Here is a 23,891-nt window from a genome sequence, read left to right as displayed (position 1 = left end):
TGTGTGGGTGAAGTGACTGCTCCAGAGAAAGGTCATTTGCTTAGTAACGTCCATGCAGCTTTGCTGGGAGGCCTTGTCACGGCTGTTGCTTCTGCTGTGGCTCCTCTGTGAGACACAAGCAGATTCTCAGCTGTTTGCTTGTTTGAGGCAGATCCTCAGTCTGGTTTTTAGTTGCATCTTACAGTACAGCACCAGCCGCAGAGCCAAGCAGGTTGCTGCTGGGTTCAATGGCTGGGAATTCTGCAGTATGCTCTGTATTAGGAGGGGAAATTTGGAGTCTGGGGAATTAGGAGGGAGTGTATTTGGAGATGTGGTAGTGGTGAGAGGGAACCAAAGCCTAAAGTTCCAGTTGATATCATGGCCCTGAGAATGGGGACTAATCATTGCTCAGGAAGAGATCTGGGGGGTGCATTTGATGGTGTAGTACAAAGAAAATGAGGAGTTTGGACTGATATTAATGGCAAAAAAAAAAAGCAGATCGAAACCTGTGCTGTTGTTTCCATTCTGCATTACTACAGCAGACACCTCTGGGACACACAGAAAAGTGCCACCAACTAGTTGTGCAGGGAAATCTGTGGCACAGGGTGCAAGTACAGAGAAAAGCTGCTGGGAGAAGCTGAAGCCTCTAGGCCAGGCAGTGCTAGTCAACAGCTCCCAGCACAGTGGGAAGCCATGTTTCTTCCTTCCCTGGAACAGCCTGTTACCTGCCCAGCACCTGACTCTCATTCTGGATACAGTTGCTGAGTGTGACAGGGTCATTTAGGCTCTGGGTATGACTGGCTGACACAAAGAAACATAAAACTTTCCTCTATCCAGTGCCAAACACATGATATGTTTTGGTAGCCCACAGAGCAGCCCACAGCTTCAAGCCCTGAGGCAGGAAAGCAGAACTGACTGCAGTGATTCATAGAATACAATTCCACATGATTCACTTTTTTTTCCCTCCACTGAAAACCAGATGCACTTTTCTTTTTCTTACCTGATGCTACTGCTAAAGCAGTGGCAAAACTTCCTATAGCCATTTGGTTTTTTATTGCCTCTCCTGCCGTGATGGGAGCAGTGTGGCAAAAGAAGCAAGACAATTGCTCCTGGCTGGCTGCAGCACCCCCACCTTTCCCCTCTGTCAGGAGCTGTTAAGAAAAAACCGAGCACCAGGCAAGACAAAAGCCTGAAGAGCTGTGGACATCACGTGTGCCAAGGCTAAAAGCTTCACTCTGAGTCTCAGAGTGTTCCTGGGTTTGAGGTAAGCCTCTAAGAGGTGACTACTTAGAGACAACATGAGCAAGTGAAGTAACTGCAGGGATAAAGAGCATTTTAGCATTTAGGTGCTCTTCAGGCACCTTAATGGTCTCCTCAGCAACAAGGCTGCTGAGGGCAGAAGTGCTGGCAGCAGAGTGTATGTGCACACCAAGACTGGGCTGTAGAGACAAGAAGAAACAAGTTCAGTAAAGACTAGGCATGAAGGTCACCTACTGTTCACATAGGGGCCATGCTGGAAGTTCTCTGCCCTGCCCAGATATCCATCCCCAGCCCCTCATCCTCTTGCTGTCTCTTCACAGCACAACCATTTTATTTGACATGGAGCAAGGCTTGACACCTGCCACTGGGCAAGGCTGCTCTTCCTCTCTGCAAAATATCTCATCTTCCAGCTCAAAGCACTCCTGCTGGGATTCTCTTTCCTCTATTTGTACAGTTTCACAGCAACTACCTAGATTTTAAATTTGGATTTCTTGGCTGTGGAAGTCAGGATCAGAAAAGGTCAGCCAGCAACCCTGTACTTTGATCTGTAAACAGAGTGGTGTTTGAACTCAAACAACTTTGTGTTGTCACTTCTGATTTGAGAACCAGGTATGAGAGCAGCAGTTACCAAGTCCAGTGCAGTGCAGGGGCCTGGAACAGACACAAAGAAAGAGGAATGGGCCACTCTGAAAAAGAGAACTTGGCTGAGGAGTCGTAAAAGACTGACAGGATTTTATTGAAGTTGAAAATACAAAAAGGTCAGATTGTCTCCCACCCTCTCAGCATCCTTCCCATCCAGCACATCACAATGAAGTATCAATATGCACAGTGACAGCTCCAGCCCAGCCATGAGACTGCTGCTCCAAAGCTGTGTCTTCCAGCAGGCCGCAGATGAACCCATCTAAAAGCCATGCCTATTTCTGGCATCTCAGCTTTGAACAGAGGTCCTCTTAGCCTCTTTCTGGACAAGAGGCAGATATCAGAGAGCACACTGACTTAGGGATCTCTGAAGAATGCTCCGAACTGTGGCTGCTGCATATTCAAGCTGAATCCTAATAATAAAGTCCTTCAAACCAGTGACTCCCAAGCTGCGCAGTAGGTATGGCTACCAGCACACCATAGTGTGGTACACAGGTGGGAACTCACACTACTATTGGCATGCTCCCTGTCACCTGTAGCTGTTGGTGCCCTATCAATGAGATGTCCTGGATCCCTGCTCTACAACAAAGCAACCAAAATCTTTATTGCCAACCACAGTGGGCAGAAGCAAGAGAATTTCCCTGTATCCTTCATAGCTGCATCACTTCAGGCTCCCTGCATAAGCCATAATTCGTTTCTCACACTGCACTTAAGGTTCTCCATGACAAGCAAGAGACACAGAATGGCTGAGCAATGGGTTTGGTGCTGCTGAAGCAGAGGTAAATCCCACCTCAATCCTAACCCAATAATACAGCTGAATGCACAATACCTCCTGCCACAAATGGACCTCTTGCCAGTAAAAGAAAACACAAAAGTTAGTTATGGTGGGGGTTTTTTGCAAGATGTAGATGTCTGACTAGAACTGCATTAAGATTGTCACCCTCCAATCCTTATTCTCACATCAGGGCAGCTTTGACCTGCTAGCTATGTACCTGGGTATTTTTTTCAAGTGTTACCCTGTAAGCACTAACTTGCAGCAGACTTAAAAAATGGGTCCAGTGAAAGGTGTTAGTCTAGCTGTGAAAAACTTTGTATCCCACTTGTAACCAGACACATTCTCTGCCCTCTGACAGCAGGCTCTAGAGAAGGTGAGGATTAAGCCTCAGTGCATGTTTCTTAAGGCAGAATGTTTGCTCAGCTTCTAGCCTGCAGATTTAAATGTGTGTTCTTCTCACAGCACAAAGCCTTCTGCTGTTCAAGGCATTCACTTTCTCCCTCATGCAATTGAGCAGTATGGAGGTGGCAAAAGGTGCCTGTTCCAAGCATTTCCATGATGCTGGCCAGCTGCTGAGTGCACTAGTCAGGGCTGGTAACTGCACATGGCATTGGTCACTACTTACATCGAGCTGACATACTTAGGAGAAGGCAAAATATCTCTGGAAAGGGTATGTTATTCATTGCCAGCCCATCTGGTAAAAATTAGAGCAGCTCTTTTACCTCAAAGTCACAGCTGCAGCATTCTTGTCTGTTGCCTTTGTTGTGCAAAGCCTGCTGCCTCCCCATGGGGCAGCTGTGGCAGCACCAACAGGAACAGTCTGAGCACCACTGGAGAGTCAGTCTGGCAGGAATGGCTGCTGGCAGCAATGTTTGGTCAGCAATCTGGGAAGCAAGCAGCTTCCTCTTCTTCTCTCTAAGGCTTCTCCTGCTGCTTCAGGAAGATGATCTGGCAGCCCATTACCTGTTGTCCATCTTCTGCATCTGCAGGCTGAGTGATGTGAAGCTGGCCAGGAGGTCTGTAACCTCATCCACCTGACAGAAGAATACAGATGGCCATCAGGAAGGGGAATGCAGCTGTGCAGCCACCCATCCACCCACCCAGAAGAAACCCCTATGCAGCATGGACCAGCCCTGCACTAGAATTGCCAGTAATGCCCATGTTGAGCTTATACTAGGACAGGATCCTTTTGGTGCCAACAATCACGCAGAAGGGCTACTTCCTCATGATGAAACAAGCCCTAATCTAAGGCAATGGGAGCTTCTCCCCATTCTTCAGGAGGTGATGCTTAACCTCCACTCTGTATTATTTAGCCAGTCCTTAAAATACAAGCACGTTGTTATATTACCCAAAACTCAACAAAGGTGTCAGGGCTGCTTCTTCTAAGTCTGTTTCTAGGGGCTAGTCTAGTCTTTCGTAGGAAAAAAAAACCATGCTCTGCAACCCCATGTGGTTTTGCTGATCCTGGCCTTAAACTGACCGTGCCCTCAGCCCATCTGATCCTCAGTTTCCCTGCTGCTTAGCACTACAATGCTTTCTGCATTTTGAATGTTTAGTTAAAGGAGCACCATGAGTCATCATGTAACTTGCCCACAAGGAGGTGAGTCAGCGTAACTCAAGCTGCCTACCTGCTCCTTTGTGCTAGTCATCTGTAGTCTGGAGCAGAGGTCATCCAGCTGTTCCTTCTGCTCATGCCTCCCCAGACGGTCCAGGTATTCCCGCAACATCTGGATAATCTGAAACAAACAGGCATGAGGCAAATATCAGAGAGCTGCACCAGCCTGGGGTGTTTTGGGAAAAATTAACTGCAATTAAATTGCCAAGCACACAGCCTTGAAGCTGCAGCACATGGCAGAGTACATGACCCTTAGAGACAAACCCAGGCAAAGCAACTACATGGCACTAATGGCAGCATCAGAGCCCAGTGAATCACCAGAGGCGTTCACCAGTCACAGACAGACTAGTTGTGATCCTTGTGCCTGGTTGAGAACAGGGAAGAGAGATAAGCCCAGCTGAAGCTGTATAAGGTCTAGCACTGAAAGCACCAAACCTTTCTTTATGTCTAGTTAGCTTCCCTTATTGTGAGGAGCAGGGCCTTCTAATTCCAGCAGGATCTGCTTGTGCACAGAGGAAAAAAATCCTTGTAGCTGTGTGGCTCCTGAAGTGAGGTCCGTGACCTATGTATTATTGCAGCCCCAGGAGTGCTCTCCTATTCCATGCCTCCACATACTGGTGCAAGATAGACTGTGCTAGGAATACAGAGTATGTGTATGCCACAGCTACAGCCTTGTGCTGTAGTCCCTCTCCTGCCACAAGGCATCTGTCTTAGATTGTGGTTGAAGAAAAGAGAATGCTCTATACAGCCCAAGAATCCAGACACTTAATGCATCCTTAGTTTACCAGAGCCAAGGGAGGCCCTGGAAAAAATTAAAGTAGAGGCTGGGAAAAAGGAAGGTCTCTGAAGCCAAACTCCTCCCACAGCAGGTAAGAGCCTACAGGCAGGCATTTAAGTAAAGTAAAGGAACATGGGACTGTTTCTTTTACCTGTTTGACTTCGAGGCGTACAGCTTCCAGACTGTGGGAAAATCCTTCCTGGAGGATATTCAGCTTCGATTTAGCGAGGTGCAGAGGGGTTCTGCCAGCTCGATCCAAGGCATCAACTCTGGCCCCTGCAAGACACACAAGCAGGGACAGCGAGGTCTGTCACCAGGATTTGGTGTCCCTGGGGAGTATCAACAGGGCAGGAAGGGGACAGGCTGTAACTGTTATATAGGAAATGTTACCTCCGCGCAGCAGCGTGGTGATGACAGGAACGTGGTTCGTGCAGGCAGCTGGGGAGGGAAAACACAGGACACACAACTCAGAGGTACAAACAAAAATGAGTTTCTGCTCAAGCACAGAGCTTGCTGCTTCCCAAAGGGCTTCTTTGCCAGGGGAAAGAGGAACGGCCCAAATGCTAAGACAACCTCCCACTCAAGCCTGAGTATTCTATCTGGAATAGATCTTGCATTCCTTGGGGCAGGAAGAGGGAGGAAAAATCAGCTTTCTCAAAACTTTTCTTTGACTCTAAATCTTTCTGATGAGTGAATTAATGAAGTGCAAAGGAAGTCCTTCCTAGGTCCTTAAACTTGGGGATGCATTCTGTGAGGCACAGGCAAGAGGAAGGTGGAGAGGAAAGGAACAGTGAGGAAGTTCTCACCTCACTTCTCTGCATGCAAAGCTCATCTGTGTGGCACTTACCCAAGTGTAAGGGAGTATTGCCTAGCCCATCTCTCTGGTTTGGGTCAGCCCCATGGTCCAGAAGCAGCTGGACTAGAAACAAGCAAACAGAGACACATCAGTCCCTTCCCTTTGCTCCACATGGGTCACAGGTCCATGTGGAGCCACCAGCTGCCTCACGGGTGATTCTGTCGAGCTCATCAGCTCCTTGCTGAGACAGGGACAGGGGTTTGCACAGCAATGCAGAAGGACCCAGCACAAAGCCATACAGTGCCACTGCTCCTGGGCTCCCTGATGTGAAGAAGTGGGGAAAGGACAGCCCTCCCTCTGCACCAGTACAGTACTAGAACTGGGAGATCCTGCTCTCCCTCCAGCAGGCAGACATGGCAAGCCCTGGGACCAGAGTTGGCAACTTTGACAGAAAAGAAACAGGAAAGAGCAACCTCTGACAGGTGCTGAATCAAAATAAAGACCACCCTTCAAAATCCCTGCACACAGAGAGGTTGGAAGACAGAACTCCCCTCCACTCACCGATGTGATCATTGCCATTGCAGGAGGCAAAGTGCAGTGCTGTCCGGCCTTTGTCATCAGCAGCACAAGGGTCAGCTCCATCCTCCAAGAGTTGCTGCACTGACAGAACCAAGGAGAAGAAAGCAGGTAAGCTGAAGGGGTACCTGAGCAGAGAGGGGTAATGCCATATGCTCTTTTGGGGGTAGATACATGTGCCGTAGCAGCATAACCTCCACCCTCTGATTCAGCCTTCACCACCTTCCACATGCTGCCATAAAAGATAAGCCAACAGCTCTAATGGCTAAAGGTGCACCTAGCCAAATTTTAAAGCTCCAAGGACGATTAGCAGCAAATACCCAAAGAAGAATACAAAAGGATAGGAAGGACGTGGAGCCAACTCTTGGTTTTAGTCAGATGCATCTCAGGCACTTCCCAGGCTGGAATTAGCATCCTGTGCTTACTACCCCTCCATGGGCTTTTCCTGTGGATTTACATGGTCATTTTGTGCACCTGTGTAAACTTCTGACATCAACATGGACCCCTGGTCAGAAGTTTCATAGTGTAACCACAGATAGCGAGAAAAGCCACTTTTCACACCTGTTTTGATTATGCCCTTTCCTAACCAATGGTGGCTACAGTTTGGGAAGCAGGCAGGGGAATGCACTGAACTTCCAAGAGCTGAGCAAAGAGATCAGTACAGGGTGGAAAGATTAGAGGCATAAAAATAGCACCTACAGCAACATGTGTTAAGGGCAACTGTAAGGGCTGTCACTCCTGTTGTATGGAGATCATCCTGATATATTATCTTGTGTGTAAAATAGAGCTCATTCCATAGCTGTTAAAAATGCTGACAGGTCCGCAATATTTTGAGATCTTTAAACAGCATATTCTACAACAGTCAAGAGTATTTCAAGCCACTGAAAGCCACCATTCATCTCATCTTCCAGAAAGTGAATTAGAGCCACCTTTGAATTTTTTCCTGTACACCTTCTACTTCAAGTGTGGTACAGAACTGAAAGGAACACCTGAAAAGATGGAAGTGGCATTAACATGAAATGTTTGATACTTCAGAAGAAAGACAGGGAGACTGACAGTGAGAGCCATTAATAGGAACACTTTAGCTACTCTTCCCCTGAACCAAGTGGGAATGACATAACCTCTCCACCCAGTGTCACCACAGGAAACAGCAAAGATGTTTACTTGTTGAAGAAAAATAAATTAATCATAGCACACTTCCTCAAGTTGCACAGTAAACAAAACACAAGAGGATTGTAAACGGGAACCTGTCTATCAAATCCAAGATGGACTGAAACCAAGACTTCCATAAAACTACATTCTTTCATCTTCCTGTTAGAAATGACATAATTTTTCAATAATTTCAGTTAGTTGTTTTTAATTAACTTTGAAATTAATTGCTTTAGTTAATCATAATCTATACATATATTAATTATAAATAGTGTGTGATTATTAAATTATTCTTAGCCAGTATTTAGCAAAGCTGTCATAACATGCTTTTGTAGGAACACAGCTTGGGGAAACTACTGAAACTAACTTTCAGTACCCAAAGAGGACACAATACCAATTAATAAAACAGAATTTTGTAATTTATAACCAATGAACATTAATTTCTTTGTTTGCTAAAAAGTACAAGTGAAGAAGTTTTATATCTGTGTCTGAGTGGAGGCCAGAATTTTGTGAGCCACAAAAATCGCTCCTGGCCAACAACAAAGTAACATCGTACACACGAACACTAAAAAGAAAGTGTTAGAGGGGGTTATTCACCCCAACAATTTCAGAGGATTTAGTAACAATTTACTGGTGACACAGGTGAGACAACACATTTGATGTTTCACAGACTTACAGACTCAAGGGCTTTGCTGCACACTGAAAGACTTTTTTTCCAGGGAAATTTTTCAATCCTCTGATCCAGGTGAGTTCAAGGCAAAAACCCCTGGGAGTTTATTAAGACATTACTGAAGGTTTAAAAAGGTATACCTAACCATAAGCTTGCACTGTCCAACATGACAGAGTTAAGAAAGTGATGATATAATTGGCTATTTTCTATTAAAATTAAGTGTAAAACTCTGTAAGTGAATATTAATGGAATTGTGTTTGAGTCCCACTGCCTAGTTGGAAAACTGTAATTGCAAAACTATGTAAGTGACTATCACCCTCTGCTTTGCCCACAAATTAGTCAGACAGTGCTGCCTGCACAAAGAGCCACCCTGTGGAAGGGCTTTGCCCAGGTATTTCTGTGCTTAATGCGAGTGTGTGGTGATGTGAGTGTGTTATAAGTAAAAACTGAGTTTGCATGAAAATTCACTTGCTCTAAGAGTGCTGAAGCCATTGTATGTTTACTGTGAATTTTAAATGTTTGTTTTTTGGTAATGTAAATTGTCAAAGCGAGGATTGTTTGCTCAGAGCTCTCTCTTTGGCGTTAGCACAGCGGCTACAACCGTTCTAGTGACTGGAATTGCATTTGTGTGCACAGAGCGCTCTCTCGTGTCGGTTTCAGTAATTGCTGGATTTTTATTTTTTTTTTAATTTTACTGTGGGTTTCATTTTTTTGCTAGAGCCCGGGAAGAGGGGGAATACCTCAATGTTTGCCTTCAAGCTGTATTTTGCAGCACTGGAAAGACTTTAAAAGCCATTCTTTAACTTCAACACAGTTAAAAGATTATTGTATCCTCTGGTGGCCAGATTATCTATTAGATAATCAAGAAAAATGGCCAATTCATGGTATTTTACACCAAAATGGCATTTTAAGGTTGATGTTATATTGCCAAAAGAAAGAGAAATGGAATGACATGCTGTACACAGTACCTCAAGCAGTGATGAGATAGCCAAAGATACACACAGAGAAACACGTTGGGGGGGCAGAAGCTATTAGAGAGAACTTGAAACATCAAGTAACCAGTGTAGAAACGCCACAAATCAAAAGTGTAGTCAGCAAGTGTAAAATACGTTTGCAAAACAATCCACAGCCTGACAAAATACCTCTTTCAGGGACCGCAAAAAGAGGAAACTGGAGTTTATAGGCAAAGAGATTTTTCTGAGTTACCTCAAAAAGAGGGATATTGATACCTATTGGTTTTAGCTGACACATTTTTTGGACAGCAACAAGGCAAGAGAAGTTAGCAAGATATTGTTAAGAGATAATACCCCAATTTGGAATTTCCTTTGGAATGAATGATCTATGATATAACAAGACACAAGCAAAATTTTTGCATTTTAATGACTTAAGTTTTGCTAGATACTCAATGATTTAAGTGGAAATAATCTTAAAGGAAAATTCAGACCACTTCCAAAGGGGGAAATCGTTGGAAATGTCAGAACTTTTTAGTAATTTTAGTTAATTGGTTTAATTACCTTTTATGTTTAGTCATAATCAATAAATATTTATTAATTATAAATAGTGTGTTATTCTTATATTACTCTTAGCCAGCATCTAGCAAAGTTGTCATTAAATTATTTTTGTAGGAACACAGATTGCAAAAACTTTAAGTTCTGAAAAACTAATTTTGATACACTTCAATTAACAAAGCCTGAGAGAGAAAGATGTAGTGTTGAGGTTAGACATCTGGAAAGCAGGATTCATGGACCACAAGAGCATTTTGCAGAAACCAGAAGGTAAGAGTCCAGCTCTGGCCCTGGTTCTAATCTACTGGGTCACGCTCCCTCATCATAGAGGGTTTAGATAATCATAACTTTTCCACCTAAATCCAAACATTATTCTTTTGCTGCTAACAACTGGACAAAAGAACATACCAAAACAGCTGAGCCAGTGCAGTGCTGATTCAGGTCCAGGCAGATGGAAAACTTAACATTATGAACCAGGTGCAGTGAAAAAGTTAACACAATAACCAGCCCCACTCTGCTCAGAGAACAAACCCGGGCTTTAAAAAAGCATTTTCTAGGTCTAAAGCATCTAAAGCATATTGTCCACAAACTATCAGTACCTGCTTCCTCCCCTCCTAAAGTAGGAGCCCTTGATATACTGCCCATCCAAGAAGAGGTCCCAAGTGGGACTGACAGAAGCCTTACCTGTGTCCAAGTCATTGCTATTGGCAGCTTCACGCAGCCTTTTCAGAGCTATGGAGGAAAGAAAGCGATTACTGGAAAGCACAGAGGAATAAGGCACGTTTCCCTACTGAAACATCCCATCCCGGTGCTCGAGCACAAGTGCGCGGCCAAATCACGCTGCTACCGGCTCCGAAGAGTGGGAAGCAGATCAAGGCACCAGGTAAGAATCGTTCTCCCCGTCTCCTCCCGAAGCCGGCAGCAGGCCCGCCCATTCCTGACGGGCAGCCTCCCCTGGCAGCAGCGGGGTGCCTTCCCCAGCCGCCCACCGAGCAGAGCCCCGCGCGGAGCGGAACAGCGGCTCCACGCCCGGTGCTCACCGTGGGCCTCCTTGCCCGTCGGCCCCAGCCGGCGGTGGAGGCGGGCGGCCCTGCGCAGGCGGCGGGCCGGGATCTTGCCCGCGGGCTCCTCCCGCTGCCACAGGACGTGCAGGTAACCGAGGGGTGCGCCCGGTCCCAGCGGCGGCAGCGCGATGCGCGGCTGTGCCTCCAACTCCGGCCCCGGCTCTGGCTCTGACTCCGGTCCCGGTCCTGGTCCCGGTTCTGGTTCCGGCCCCGCACCGGGCGCCCCGTCAGCCCCACCGCCGCCCTCCATCCCGTCACGGCCCCGGCCGGGGAGAGGGGCGGGATGTCACTATAGCAACGGGGCGGGCCGCGTCCTCTCGACCAATGGAGGGCGACACAACCCGCGCATGCAGCCAATGGGGAGGGAGCTGGCTGGAGAGAGGCGGGGCGGGAAGCGGGGCTGTGACCAGGAGAGCCTGACGGGCACTTGTCTTCTCCAATCAGATAAAGAAGCGGCCATGGCCGGCCTGTGACGGCTCCGCAGGATGAAGACAGGCAGTTGCTTTAGCCAATAGAATGCTCATACGCCCCCGTGCCCGCCCCGCCCTTGTGCCCGCGCTGCGCCAGTCCCGCGTTTCCGCCCGGAGCGCTTTCCTTGCCGCGCCGCCGCCATGGCCTACCCGGGGGAGGACTACGACAACGAGGTGCGGGCGGGGGGCGCGGGGGGCGCGGGGGTCGTGTCCGGGCTGTTCGCGGGGTCTCACTGCCGCCCTCTCCCCACAGGCTGCCTACGACCCCTACGCGTACTCCAACGACTATGATATGCACACGGGTGAGTGTGAGGGCTCCACGCGCGCCCCGGGCCTGCTTTCGCCCGGCTGGGTCTGCGGGCCCGGGCCGGGCCGTGCGGCGGCTGCCTCGCTGCTCCTCCCTCACTGCTTCTCCCTCACTGCTTCTCCTTCCCCGCAGGAGACCCCAAGCAAGACCTGGCCTACGAGCGCCAGTACGAACAGCAGACCTACCAGGTGATCCCCGAAGTGATCAAAAACTTCATTCAGTATTTTCACAAGACCGTGTCAGATCTCATTGACCAGAAGGTGTATGAGCTCCAGGCCAGCCGTGTTTCCAGTGATGTTATTGACCAGAAGGTGTACGAGATCCAAGACATTTATGAGAACAGGTACAATACTGTTGGTCCAGTAGATGGAAGTCACTGTTTTAACTGTGATGCTGTTAAAGGGGACTGCTGCCTGTGCTGTTCCAAATTTGGGCTTTCTCTGAAACAGGTTGGGTTTGGTTACTGTGGAAAAAAAACCCTGGGGATTTCCAGCCCATTAGGCTAATGTAGATATACATGAGTTGTGATCTGTCTGAAGGGAAGTGTCAGCCCTGGTCAAACAGGAAGGGAGGCTGCAAAAAGGGGTCTCAGTGGTGCTGGTCAGGCAGTTTGCAGAAAGCTGAGGTGTAGCTTTTGTGTCTCTTCCCAACAGCTACTTCCACTCCTGCTTATAGCCGTGTCAGCTTGACATAAAGGGAATGTGGACGTGATATACACGTCTGTTTTGTGCCTGGGGGATAAACTGAAGTCTCACTGCTTAGTTTGCAGTTCTCATTCTTTGCTTCACCATTGAACTAACTAACAGGGGTTGGTGGTGCTGCTCAGCTTTCACCAAGTCCAAGGCCTCTCTCTCTTGTCATCTCTGACTCCAGCACTGTTATACTGAGTGAGAAACGGCTTCTCATACCACATGTGTGTCTGTTTTTCAGCTGGACAAAACTGACAGAAAGGTTTTTTAAGAACACTCCATGGCCAGAGGCTGAGGCCATTGCTCCTCAGGTTGGAAATGGTGAGTCTTCCACTTTCCTTTGGGTTGTCAGGGAGAGAAGGAACTGAATCCCTCCTGATCCTGAGTTAGCAGGTGCACAGCGTTGTTGCTGCCTGAGTCAGTTGCCTTTGTTCACTCTGGCAGCTCCTTCAGCAGATGCCTGGCAAGAAGTCAGACTTGAGCAAAACATCTTTTTGTGCCTCCCTTTATTGTTGTGGCAAAAGGTTAATAGGCCTTGTGGCTTGCTTATGTTCTCTTCTGTCATCCTTTCCAGATGCAGTTTTCCTGATCCTATACAAGGAGCTGTACTACAGGCACATCTACGCCAAAGTCAGCGTGAGTGTTGGTCCTGTGCCTTCTTGTGGTTTTTGTGTTGGCTTCTCTGTGCCAGCAAACTTGACAAGTCTTTCTGCCACTAATCCCCCACTGGTCCCCTGATCTTTGCAAGGCAGGATTGGATGGGTTCATGAGCTGTAAGACACATTGACTTTAGGGGAGCTTAAAATTCTTGCCTTTTGTTAGTTTAGTAAGGATTCACTGATTGCTGAAAAGCAAGAAAGACTTGATTGTCTATCTGAGGCTTATTAGCTGTCTCTTCAAGCTTGGTGGTGATGAGTGTGCAGGTTTCTCTGGTAGCTCAGGTGAATCAGGAGACTGGATCTGAGTGTTCAGGAGGCTCTTTGTTGCTAACAGCAAATGTAATGGTTAGTGAGTTAGGGACGAAGGGGATGTTGGAAGGTAACTGAATTTTCCTTTTTATTGCTTATATGTGTTTCTTTGTGGTTCCTCTTCAAATGAGCAGGCAGTGAGAAGGGGTGGCACTGGAGGAAGGTGCATTATTTGTCATGAGCAACCTTATATGGGGTCAGAGTGCCTTATGAAAAGGGAAACATGGGTACCGTAAAGGATGGAAAAGAATGAAATGAAAGGAATAATGCTCTGTGAAACCAAACAGCCTTTGCCTTTTTTTTTTAAGCTGATTTGAAATCAGTGCAAAAGTCATAGTATTTGGTTCTTAAAGGAAAAAGTCTCAACAGAGGCATGACTTATGGGTAAATAAGTAATAACTGCAGTTTTGCTGTGGACCAGAGGGTGGAGAAATGGGCACTTTTGAAAGGCTGCTGTGTTAACCCAAGCCAGGCTTCAACAGGAGAAACTGGTTTCTCAAGCTATGCTATTAGTGGTTCTCAGACTCAGTGTCTCCAGCTGAAACAAGAACCAGTAGGTCAAAGTGTTTAGAAATGATGTCCAGAAACAGCATTGTTGATGTTATTCAGGCTTCTCATGAACAGAGAAGGAAGGAGAGCTGGTGAAGGTAGTAGGAAGTTCCTGAATCTGAGCAGCAGAGGAAAACAGGGAAAGTTAATGCAAAATATTCACAGGAGGTTTGACTGCTCAACATCCTTGGGAAAAGCTACCTGTACAGGAAAAGAACTGCCTGTTTGTGGGACATCAGTGCTGCGCTTTTCAGGGTGATGCTGGTGGGTGTCCTGGTTGAATACTGGCTCTCACACTCCTGAACTAGACCCTCTACTACTGTGACTGTCCTTATGCTGTTGCCCATGAACTCCCTCCTGCCCTACTTGAAATGAAGCAGGCTGCTGACTTCTCTTTGCAGGGAGGGCCCACGCTGGAGCAGAGATTTGAGTCCTATTACAACTACTGCAATCTCTTCAACTACATCCTCAGTGAGTTGCTGCAATTAATTTCTGGTTTGTGAATTTTGGAGAAAATGATCAGATGGAAAGGGCAGAGCTGAAGAAAGGGTCAAAAGAACTTCAACATGTTTGATTATAAACAATAGAGGAAAAGGTAGTCTGTAAGCTCTCTGCATGTTTGAGTTTGTTGAATGAAGAGCAATTTACATCCATGAATTTGAAACTGATAAAAACAGAAATAGTTTCCAGTGCTTTCTGAAGTACTGTAAAGAATAAAACTTACTTAGATTTCTGTATTGCTGATAACTGCTTCACCTATCTTTATTAAAAAGTAAAATGAAGCAGTAAGCTAAAGAAAAGTTGCAGTGTTTCACAACTGTTTACTTGTTAATTTCCCTTGGAACAAATGTTAGTGTTTGTGACTCCCTGCTAAGCCTCATGTGGAGAATGGATCAGTTAGGATAAACCCCTGCAGTCTGCGTGCAGCTTCTGAGAGTTGATGCTGAGCAGTCACACTCTAGAGATTAACCCTGTGCATTTTGATAGTCTTTGAAAGTGAAGGCAGTTGAAGTAGTCAAACAAAGCTGCATATTTCAGCCATACTGGCAGCTTCATTCGTCTGCTGCTCCATCTCTCATTTCAGGGAAGTTCTTATGTTCTTTAATTTGTCTATTCCTCCAGTTCTGACAATGTTCTTGCTGAAGGTGTTAATCCTGTCATCTAATCTCCTGCAGATGCTGATGGCCCAGCTCCTCTGGAGCTGCCCAACCAGTGGCTCTGGGATATCATTGATGAATTCATATACCAGGTATTTGATTATAAAACTGGGCTGTTTTGGGGTGCCCTTGCCTTTATTAGTTGTATAAATTTCCCATCTCTTCCCTTGCTGTGATTTCCATAGCAAGGGTACCATTGCAGGTTGAAAATCTTCGGTGATCGCTGTTACTCTTTTGTTAGCAGGTGGATGAAGTAGTTATAAACATACAAATTTTTAAGTTACAGGGTACTCTTTGGGGAGTCCTGAACTTTTGTGCCTATTTCTCTTTCAGAACAAAATTTCTGTCTTTTTTAGTCAGTAGGGCCTTTATACGTGCGCTAAGAGATTGATGACCTGATTTGAAATAAGCTGTGGTCTGAGATCTCGACATTAAGAAATATTTTTCCACTTACTGTTCTGAGTGCAACAGTACAGATCTCAAATGCTAGCGGTTTTTCTCTTTAGAGAATATATTCCCTTCTCTGTAACTTTTTATTATAGAGCTGGAAATCCTCAAGTGTTGTCTTGTCAATCTTGAGAACAAAAAGGACATGTGTGTATAGGGGAAAGGATGCATGTATGCAAATACATCTTATAATTTGGTCATTCTCTTTTCTGCCTGTTCAGACAGCAAATTTGTGTTTAGTGGCTTTCCCTAAGAGATCCTTTTCTGCTTTAATCTGTCTTCTGCCCTTTTCTCTGTGTACTGTATAATTTTTTTTAGATGCTTTAAAGGTGGCATAATCTGCTATTTTGATTTCCATGTGATTGCACATGAAACTTTTTTTCCCCAAGAAACTTGTAGTTTATTGTAATGTGTTTGTGTGAGCAAGTTGTGAGCTTAGTGCACTTCGTTGAGCATCTCCAAACAAGTTGCTCATCATTGAATTTCTGCTTTTTCCTGTAGTTCCAGTCTTTCAGCCAGTACCGCTGTAAAACAGCCAAAAAGTCTGAAGAGGAAATTGATTTCCTTCGTTCCAATCCCAAGATCTGGAATGTCCACAGTGTCCTTAATGTGCTGCACTCTCTGGTCGACAAATCCAACATCAACCGACAGCTGGAGGTCTATACAAGTGGAGGTGAGCTTTGGGTGGTGCCAAACAGCACTGGTGTCTGTGCTGCCTTGCTTTGATTTGACCCAAATTGCTTAACTTTGTTTGGGAGCTGGATCAAACCTGTAATCAGTGGATAGATTGGCTGGGAACTAGTTCTGTTGGCCTTAGGTGAGAAGTACCAGTGATTGCATTTCAGGCAATGCTCCCTTTGTTTTATACAGAAAAATATTGTAAGGCAAGCTTGCTTCCTTGGAGGATGGCATTGTGGTTCCTTTTTTCCCCAGGTGACCCTGAAAGTGTGGCTGGTGAATATGGGCGCCACTCCCTGTACAAGATGCTGGGGTATTTCAGCCTGGTTGGGCTGCTGCGTCTGCACTCTCTGCTAGGAGATTACTACCAAGCCATCAAGGTGCTGGAGAACATCGAGCTCAACAAGAAGGTAATGCAAAATGGTTTAACCCTTCTTTTGCAGCCTTCCAAATGCCTCTGTTCATGCATGCTGGTGAAAAATTGCTGCACCGAATCTTCCAGCTGAGGAACTGTTTGTATCTGCTGTAGTTGTCAGGAGTTTGTGGCTGAGCACAGCTGGAGCTTTGGCATTAAATCAAGCCATATGATAATGCCTGATGCTGTTGCAGCACAATTGCCCGGTTTTTTAGGACGTTTGCTGTGTTGTGCAAAGCAGTGTTGTTACAGAGAATACTGCTGGAACTGCAAGTGGTAGTGCAGTGGTAACTACCTGAACACACCATTCTTACCTTGTCAGTGGCTCTTTCTTGTATTTTTGACTTCTGTTCTCACTGTGTCCGCTCTCATCTAGAGTGTTTTTGCCTTAGAATTGAGTGCTGCTTGCTAATAAAAGTTCAGCTGCAAATGGCCAAGGCTTGGCACAGATCTACATACATGCTGTCTGGCACAGGATGTGGAGTGAAACAGGGGGAAAGGGAACTGAGCAGAGCAGTGTTAGGCACAGAGCAGGAGTCCTCTTCTTGCAGGAAGCTGAAACTGGAAAACATAGGAAATAGGATGATCTAATAAAACAGTGAGGAAGCTGCTGCAGGGATGGGTGGGAGGTGAAGTATCCTGAATTAACCCTCTCGATTCTGTATTTGGGATGGAGTGAAAGCAGGATTGTGGCTAACAAGCAGTTTGGATTGTTTCCCCTCTAACATAGCATGTTACTTCTTCCTTCCCAGAGCATGTACTCCCGGGTGCCCGAGTGCCAGGTGACCACCTATTACTACGTGGGCTTCGCCTACCTTATGATGCGGCGTTACCAGGATGCCATCCGTGTCTTTGCCAACATCCTCCTCTACATCCAGAGGACAAAGAGCATGTTTCAGAGGACAACCTACAAGTATGAGATGGTAAGAGATAGAACAGACTAGACTTCCCAAAAGAAAATGCTGCTGTCTTCTTTCCCATCCTTCGTCTATCACCTCATAGCTTATGTCTAATAGTCCAGCTTTGTTATCCTGGACTTTGCTGGTGGTGGTGACTGGGGATCCTCTGAACCCCTTTGCCATGTGTGACAATATTTTCTCTTAGCTATGTTACTAGTTACTTCGGGTGTTCCCCGTATTATTGTGCCAGGTCCATCTGCACTCTGGCTCTAGGCAATGTTGTTAATGAGTATCAACTGCTGATGATACTCTGGTTGATGCTCCTTCAGACTTAGTTGTGTTTCTAGTCCAGTGCTGCACTCAGGTTGCTGCCGTTGTCAGATATATTTCCATTAGCTGATAATCATTCACAGACAAAGCTCCTTTCTCTTTCTACCTAAGCTATCTTACCTCCTGATTTTGGTGCCTGTTTTACCTGCTGTCTCCTTTTTATCCTTTGGATTAATTCCTAATTCTTTGTTTAGCCAAATCCTACCAGTCTTAATTCCATGACATTTCAAAAAGTTGGTGTGTCTGTTTCAGCCACACAGCTGTCCATTTCATGCTGCCCTCAAATCTTTTTTCTGAGTCTTTTCTTCCCTGACCTCCCTGATAACTGTCCCTTTCCAGGAAATGATTGTTAAACTATCTGCTTTCCCTTCTCTGCATGTTCTTGTACCAGAATAGTCAAACACGCTTCTGGCCCTCCAGGTTCTGCATGGCTCTGGATGCATTTATTCTGCACCTTCCTCTTGTCCAGCCCTCTTTTTTATTTCTAAGAGCCTTGATGTGTCATTCTTCCATTTGCTTTGCCCAGAGGCACTGCTTCTTTGTGCTGTCCCCCTTGAGCATTAGGACCATCAGTACTGTAAAGGATCCTCCTCTGCAAAGTGCAGCTGCCAGCTCCCTCGAGCACCCTAAAGGCTGAGCACACGGTGGTGCTGACAGGGTCTCCTCTCTGTCTCAGATCAACAAGCAGAATGAGCAGATGCACGCGCTGCTGGCCATCGCCCTCACCATGTACCCCATGCGCATAGACGAGAGCATCCACCTGCAGCTGCGCGAGAAGTACGGGGACAAGATGCTGCGCATGCAGAAGGGCGACGCGCAGGTCTACGAGGAGCTCTTCAGCTACGCTTGCCCCAAGTTCCTCTCCCCTGTGGTGCCCAATTATGACAACGTGCACCCCAACTACCACAAGGAGCCCTTCCTGCAGCAGCTCAAGGTCTTCGCTGATGAAGTTCAGCAGCAGGCCCAGCTCTCAACCATCCGTAGCTTCCTCAAGCTCTACACCACCATGCCTGTGGCGAAGCTGGCTGGCTTCTTAGACCTCACAGAGCAGGAGTTCCGTATCCAGCTGCTTGTCTTCAAGCACAAGATGAAGAACCTGGTGTGGACCAGTGGCATATCTGCCCTGGATGGAGAGTTCCAGTCTGCCTCTGAGGTTGACTTCTATATTGACAAGGTTGGTATCTGCCACTTGCTGACTGGGAAATTCTTTCACCCAGGAAATTCTGGAATTGACAGCACCTAGTTTTGTTCCATTCTGTGGGAGACATTCCTTCTTCCTTTGCCATTTATAGAACTTGGCCACCCATGATGAAGTTATAGCCCTGCATAAAAAGAGTGTCAGTGGATGAAGTGTGATGGAATATCACAGGCAGCTTTAGCAGTCAACCTACCTAGAAAACAAACACTTCCCCAGGTCAGAGGGAGCTGCTTGTCAGCGTTCTGGGAGGTGATAACTGAGTGACAGATAGTGCTGTTGTTTGTGTGTCAGGTGGGATTGTCCTTGTAGGTGTACCCCAGATCTCTCCTTTGTTTGACAGAGTGGGGATGTTGCTTGGTCGTGTTAAAGATCTGTTTTGCACTGGAACAGCATTTAGTTGTGGCTGTCTAAGAGGAATCTAAACATGAGGTGTGAGGCTATCACCACCTGTCCTTGGAGCTCCAGCAGCAGGAAGCATAGCAAAGAGTCTTGTAGGACTTTAGTCAAAGCAGTAACCATTAGGTTTCTTGCTAGGAAGGAGACCAGGTTGGCCTGTGTTCTTGGTCCTTATAGCAGACCTCTTCTTGCAAGGTCTCATGCCATGTCTCAGCCCAGCTCTCATGGCATATAGCATGACTGAAAAGAGGGAGGCATGAACTGGGGTTGGAACTGTCAGAGTGCTGCAAGGAAGACAAAAACAGTGTGTGACAATGTGGAAAGTGAATACACCATAAACCCATCCCAGGCAAATGTGTGAGGGAAGGCAGCCCAAGGAGAGCAGGATGGGTGCTGTGTGAGTAGCACAGGTCAGATGTGTGTGATGCTGAACCGTGGCTGGGGTAAAGCACCTTAGATTGATCCTTATGTTTGGCTATTCTTGCTGTCTCCCTGCTAGTAGCACAGTCCTTTTCCTAGTCTCATCCTGTTCTCTTCCCAGGACATGATCCATATTGCAGACACAAAGGTCGCTCGGCGCTACGGAGACTTCTTCATCCGCCAGATCCACAAGTTTGAGGAGGTGAGGCCTGGGTAGGAGAGCTGTGTAGCTCTGCAGGAAACATGGGGCAATCATTGGGCTGTGCAGGCCCTTGAGGGTCCACACTTGTGCGAGACAGCTGTGTAATTCCATGCTGGACTTAGCCTGGCTCTTCAAGGCACTGGGCCAAGGCAGGTGTTCTAAGCAGCAGCTGCTGGCTTTTGAGGAATGGTATGTTTTTGTGAGAAGTGCTCAGTTGAACCACAGTGGAAAAGGAGGAGAGTTTTACTGTCCAGGGATGCTGATTCCATTGTCCCTAGATAAATGTGGTGTCCCCATCAGTAACACAACCAAAATCATATCTCTAACTTCATAACTATGACTCTAGAAAATGGCATCAGAGATTTCTGGAACATAGATGGCTTCAGCATTGAGCTTGGCCAGGAGGTGACATTCTGTCACTGCTCCACTCTCTCCCAATGAAGGTTATTCTGCACTGGAAGCTCGGAGCAAGATCCCAGGATTTGGGGTCTTAATACAGGGTTGTGGTACTGCTGCTACAAATTTGCATCCTCTCTTCTCCACACATCTTCCTCTGCTGTCTTGGAGAGGAGAGAGTTCTACTTACTCCCCCTCTACTTGACACAATGTATTTGCTCGAGACCTCTCACATTAGGGAGTTTGGAGAGGAAGGAGTTAAGAAGCCTTGGATAAAGTCTGCTGAGGGGACAGCAGTGTGTATCAATCACTGTGTATTTTTCTGACCTTGCTTTCTCTAATTCCAGCTGAACCGAACATTGAAGAAGATGGGCCAGAGACCCTAATGTGGATGCAGTGCAGGCCTGGGCAGACATGTGGGTGGGAGAGATTATTCTCTCTGTTGAGGGAGGGGATCTCAGGATTCTGGCATTTCTGGAATCTCCTGTGACTCAGAAGGTATTTTGTATTTAAATATGCAGACTTGTTTGGCTCAAACTATCCTGTGAAGGACAAGACATCTAATAAATTAGTGAAATTTTCCTGATGAGCGTTTGTACTTATTTATTTTTCCTCTGTGGATGCATATAACAGCATCTGGAGATATGGGCAGCTGCTGTTGGCTTGTGTTCTCATTGATCCATGTTGTTGCAGGTAACAATGGGGAGCAGATCTGTTTAGGTGCTCTGTACATACACCGTGCACAGCAAATGGGGAAAGCTGCAGAACTGATTGACAGGAAGAAAATGAGCTGGTCCACAGTGTCTTCACAGGATATGGAAAGAGATACAAGCTAATACTATAGCTTTTAGCTTTTGCCCCATGCATTGAATAGACCTCAGTTGTAGTTACGTATTTAGAAGGTTGCATTTTTGCCTTTCCTCCCCTCTCTTTTATTTTAGTTGCTATGGAGTAGAAGTGCTCCAAAGTGGATTGTCTTGTTTTTAGAGGAGAGGAGAGAATTTTTGTAAACATTGAACCAATAACTGGTTGTCTGATGAAATGTCCTTGCTGGAGGTTGTGTTTTATTTCAGCAGAAGTGATGCCCAGGACCTGGCCCTTAATTTGAGTTTAGTTTCTCTGGAAAACTCTCTGAGGGCATTCAATTTATTAAAACCCTTTAAATGCAAATTTTCCATGCTCTCCAGCCACAAATTCGTAGTACCTTGAAAAAGGGGGAAAAAAAAGTTGAAAATTAGTAACATAAGGGGGAATCAAGGACCTGCAAGTATTGAGGAAGAGAATGCAAAGAATGAATTGCATCCCTCCACACCCTCTCTCCCTTTTGCCATCTTTAAATAGTTTGATGTTTGAGTGGTAGAAACAGGTGCAAGAGGAAAATCTGCATGTGTAATAGAAAGCTAGACAAAGCGTGTTTCAGATACACCATCTGCCTCTTTGTACCTCTCCCTCTCATTCCTTTCCACTGAGAGAGGGGTCCTAGCACTCCAGTTTGGCTCTGTGAGTGATCCTGTTTAAATGAAAGGAATAATTAGCCTTTGTTGGATTATATTCTGTGTTTGAATGAGTGTCAGGTTTCCAGTGTCCTAGATACTGCTCAAAAGTAAACTTTGTTTCCCATCACAAAGTCAAGTAACTCAGCTGGGCAGGGTACAGGTAACAGTGAAATTAAACGGGCAATTCCTGTTGGCCTTCTAGCTGTTGGTGTTATGGATGCTGGGAGCTCACTGTCTCCAGTTCTGGAGGATTTGAGGCAGCCATATCATTAAGAAATTAAAGGACTGAGATGCCACTGCATTGCAGCAGCCCGTGGGGAGCTGTGTTTATATCAAGCAGAATCTGCTTCTTTTTGATTTTAGGGCTGGCACTTTTCCTTCTGTGTTTATGCCAACAGCAGCACAGTAAGCATAGCTGTCAACAGCAGCTGCCCTACTTTCTTACTATTCAAAGCCTAAAGCTTCCCCTGGAACGTGCTCAGGTGGATGTGATACACAACATGAGAACCCTGGCAGGTACCTCCATGATGAATTCTAGTTTATAGTATAGCAAAGGAATCCAGTGTGTTACTGGGATTTTAATATCTGGTTGGCATGTCGGAATTACAGATTTTTAATGCATATCTGTATCATCTGAAACACTCCAGTGGTTACAGGCTGTTTTCAGCTCTGTGAATGTGCTGCTGCTTTGTTTCCATCTGCCAGAGCAGCTTCCAAAGGATGCACAGAGGCCATCCCCTGATCTCCCTGGCTCCACGCCTTCTCTGAGGGACTGCTGGAGGTTAACTGAGCAGGACTGGCCCTTGGTGGAACAAAGCCAGGAGGAGCTTGCAGCTCTCACTGGGTGGAAAGATGGGCTCAGCGAGCTGCGGTGCCTGGCACTGCTTGAAGCCGGAGGAATGCAGGGTGTTCAGCAGCCTCAACAGAGCCCCGCTGGTGCTGGGAAGGCGCTCAGGAGGGAGGTGGGGGTGGCTACAGCTCGAGCTCGCCTGCTGCGGCCGAGTTTGGTGAGTGGAGGTGGTTCTGGACAAAATGGTTTTGTCAGAGGGAACCACGGTACAGGGTCATGTATGTCCCTGACCTAGAGTTGTGAAGGGGCTAAGTAATTATGGAACCTGGAAAAGTCAAAAAAACCTCCGTCATCCTACTGTCCCTTAGGATACAGCCGGAAGACGCTCTCAGGCAGATCTGGGGGATGCTGAGTAGCCAGCTCAGTCATTACTGTGCCGACACAATGTTTCATTTCCTTTTTTGCTACAGAGTAGTTTTTCTTGTGATTTACACTGCGGTTTATCGTGGGCGCTGAGTGGGGAGATTGTAAAAACCAGTCAGATAATTTATTTTTCACTTGTTACAGTTCTGGGACTGTAGAATGATAGAATGTAATAGTGGAGTAGAAGAAAGGGTGCTACTCTTGGAATCTGAGTGAAGGAAGGAGTGTACATACAAAATAACTGCAGAGAATGAACTTTTAAAGTATTTGGAACTGGCAGCAGTAAGCTCAACATCAGTGTGATGGTTTGGACTTCCACAGAGGTAGCTGTTGAGGGTGGAAAGAATGCTAAGCCCAATAAAGTAGCCTTTAATAGTGTGCTTCCCCCTGCTTGTCAAACCATCCCCCGAGTGTGCACAGCAGCTCTCGTGACAATCCATCGCCTCGATGCTGTGGTTCCTGAGATTGTATCGCACTCTTCCTCCGCTTCTTCCAGGGCTTCCTGTGAAGCGCTGCCTGTGACTCCAAGTGTCTTGATCTTCAAAGCTCCCCTTGGCCCCGAGCCTACCCTGGGAGCCACCTACGTCCCAGATGTACTCCCCTGCCACGGCTTATGCCCCTAGGACTGCTGAGAATTCCTTCTGCCTGGAGCAGCTTCTGTCTAAGCCCGAGAGGGATCCAGAAATCAGTTTTTAATCTGGTTTAATTTAAATTGCATCCGGGCCCAACTCTTTCCTGGAGGTGGGAGAGGGTGCTCTCCCCAGCACGCCTCCCCGCTCCCCGGGAGGCGCCGAGCGCGGGCCCGGGAGCTTCCGCGGCGGCTCCGGGCCCCGCCCCGCGCCCCGCCCCGGGAGG

General features: G+C 46.6%; 2 protein-coding genes across 3 annotated transcripts; one reads left to right on the top strand and one right to left on the bottom strand.

Annotated features, from left to right (window-relative positions):
- Positions 1 to 1,954: 1,954 nt before the first annotated feature.
- Positions 1,955 to 11,070, bottom strand: ANKRD54 (ankyrin repeat domain 54). Of its 2 annotated transcripts, none has more exons than XM_033057847.2 (8): positions 10,783 to 11,070; positions 10,427 to 10,474; positions 6,404 to 6,502; positions 5,894 to 5,965; positions 5,437 to 5,484; positions 5,198 to 5,322; positions 4,282 to 4,389; positions 1,955 to 3,687 (listed from the first exon to the last, which is right to left on the bottom strand). In XM_033057847.2, exons 1-8 carry the CDS (start codon positions 11,054 to 11,056, stop codon positions 3,613 to 3,615), a joined length of 849 nt encoding a protein of 282 aa, XP_032913738.1. In that variant the 5' UTR covers positions 11,057 to 11,070; the 3' UTR covers positions 1,955 to 3,612. The 2 variants fall into 2 exon arrangements, with proteins under 2 accessions (XP_032913738.1, XP_032913739.1); XM_033057848.1 differs by having other exon boundaries at positions 6,404 to 6,497; positions 10,783 to 10,874.
- A 273-nt stretch (positions 11,071 to 11,343) lies between these two features.
- Positions 11,344 to 20,913, top strand: EIF3L (eukaryotic translation initiation factor 3 subunit L). Its single transcript, XM_033057845.1, has 13 exons — positions 11,344 to 11,450; positions 11,530 to 11,578; positions 11,716 to 11,926; positions 12,514 to 12,593; positions 12,847 to 12,908; positions 14,191 to 14,260; positions 14,965 to 15,038; positions 15,895 to 16,066; positions 16,327 to 16,481; positions 17,239 to 17,409; positions 18,392 to 18,889; positions 19,851 to 19,931; positions 20,675 to 20,913. The coding sequence occupies exons 1-13, from the start codon at positions 11,418 to 11,420 to the stop codon at positions 20,711 to 20,713; spliced, it is 1,695 nt and encodes a 564-aa protein (XP_032913736.1). The 5' UTR covers positions 11,344 to 11,417; the 3' UTR covers positions 20,714 to 20,913.
- Positions 20,914 to 23,891: the final 2,978 nt, after the last annotated feature.

This window comes from Catharus ustulatus, chromosome 4, assembly GCF_009819885.2.
Source record: "Catharus ustulatus isolate bCatUst1 chromosome 4, bCatUst1.pri.v2, whole genome shotgun sequence".
NCBI lineage: Eukaryota > Metazoa > Chordata > Aves > Passeriformes > Turdidae > Catharus > Catharus ustulatus.
Note: the sequence above shows the minus strand (reverse complement) of the source record. Positions and strands in the feature narration are given on the sequence as shown.

Bases quoted from the DNA above. Each gene is read 5' to 3' on its own strand.
- EIF3L (XM_033057845.1), top strand. From the start codon at position 11,418: ATGGCCTACCCGGGGGAGGACTACGACAACGAG. The intron at 11,451-11,529 runs GTGCGGGCGGGG...CTCTCCCCACAG, and splicing joins GGGAGGACTACGACAACGAG to GCTGCCTACGACCCCTACGC. The intron at 14,261-14,964 runs GTGAGTTGCTGC...AATCTCCTGCAG, and splicing joins TCTCTTCAACTACATCCTCA to ATGCTGATGGCCCAGCTCCT.
- ANKRD54 (XM_033057847.2), bottom strand. From the start codon at position 11,056: ATGGAGGGCGGCGGTGGGGCTGACGGGGCGCCCGGTGCGGGGCCGGAA. The intron at 10,475-10,782 runs GTGAGCACCGGG...TTTCCTCCATAG, and splicing joins GACGGGCAAGGAGGCCCACG to CTCTGAAAAGGCTGCGTGAA. The intron at 4,390-5,197 runs GTAAAAGAAACA...TGTTTGTTTCAG, and splicing joins TACGCCTCGAAGTCAAACAG to ATTATCCAGATGTTGCGGGA.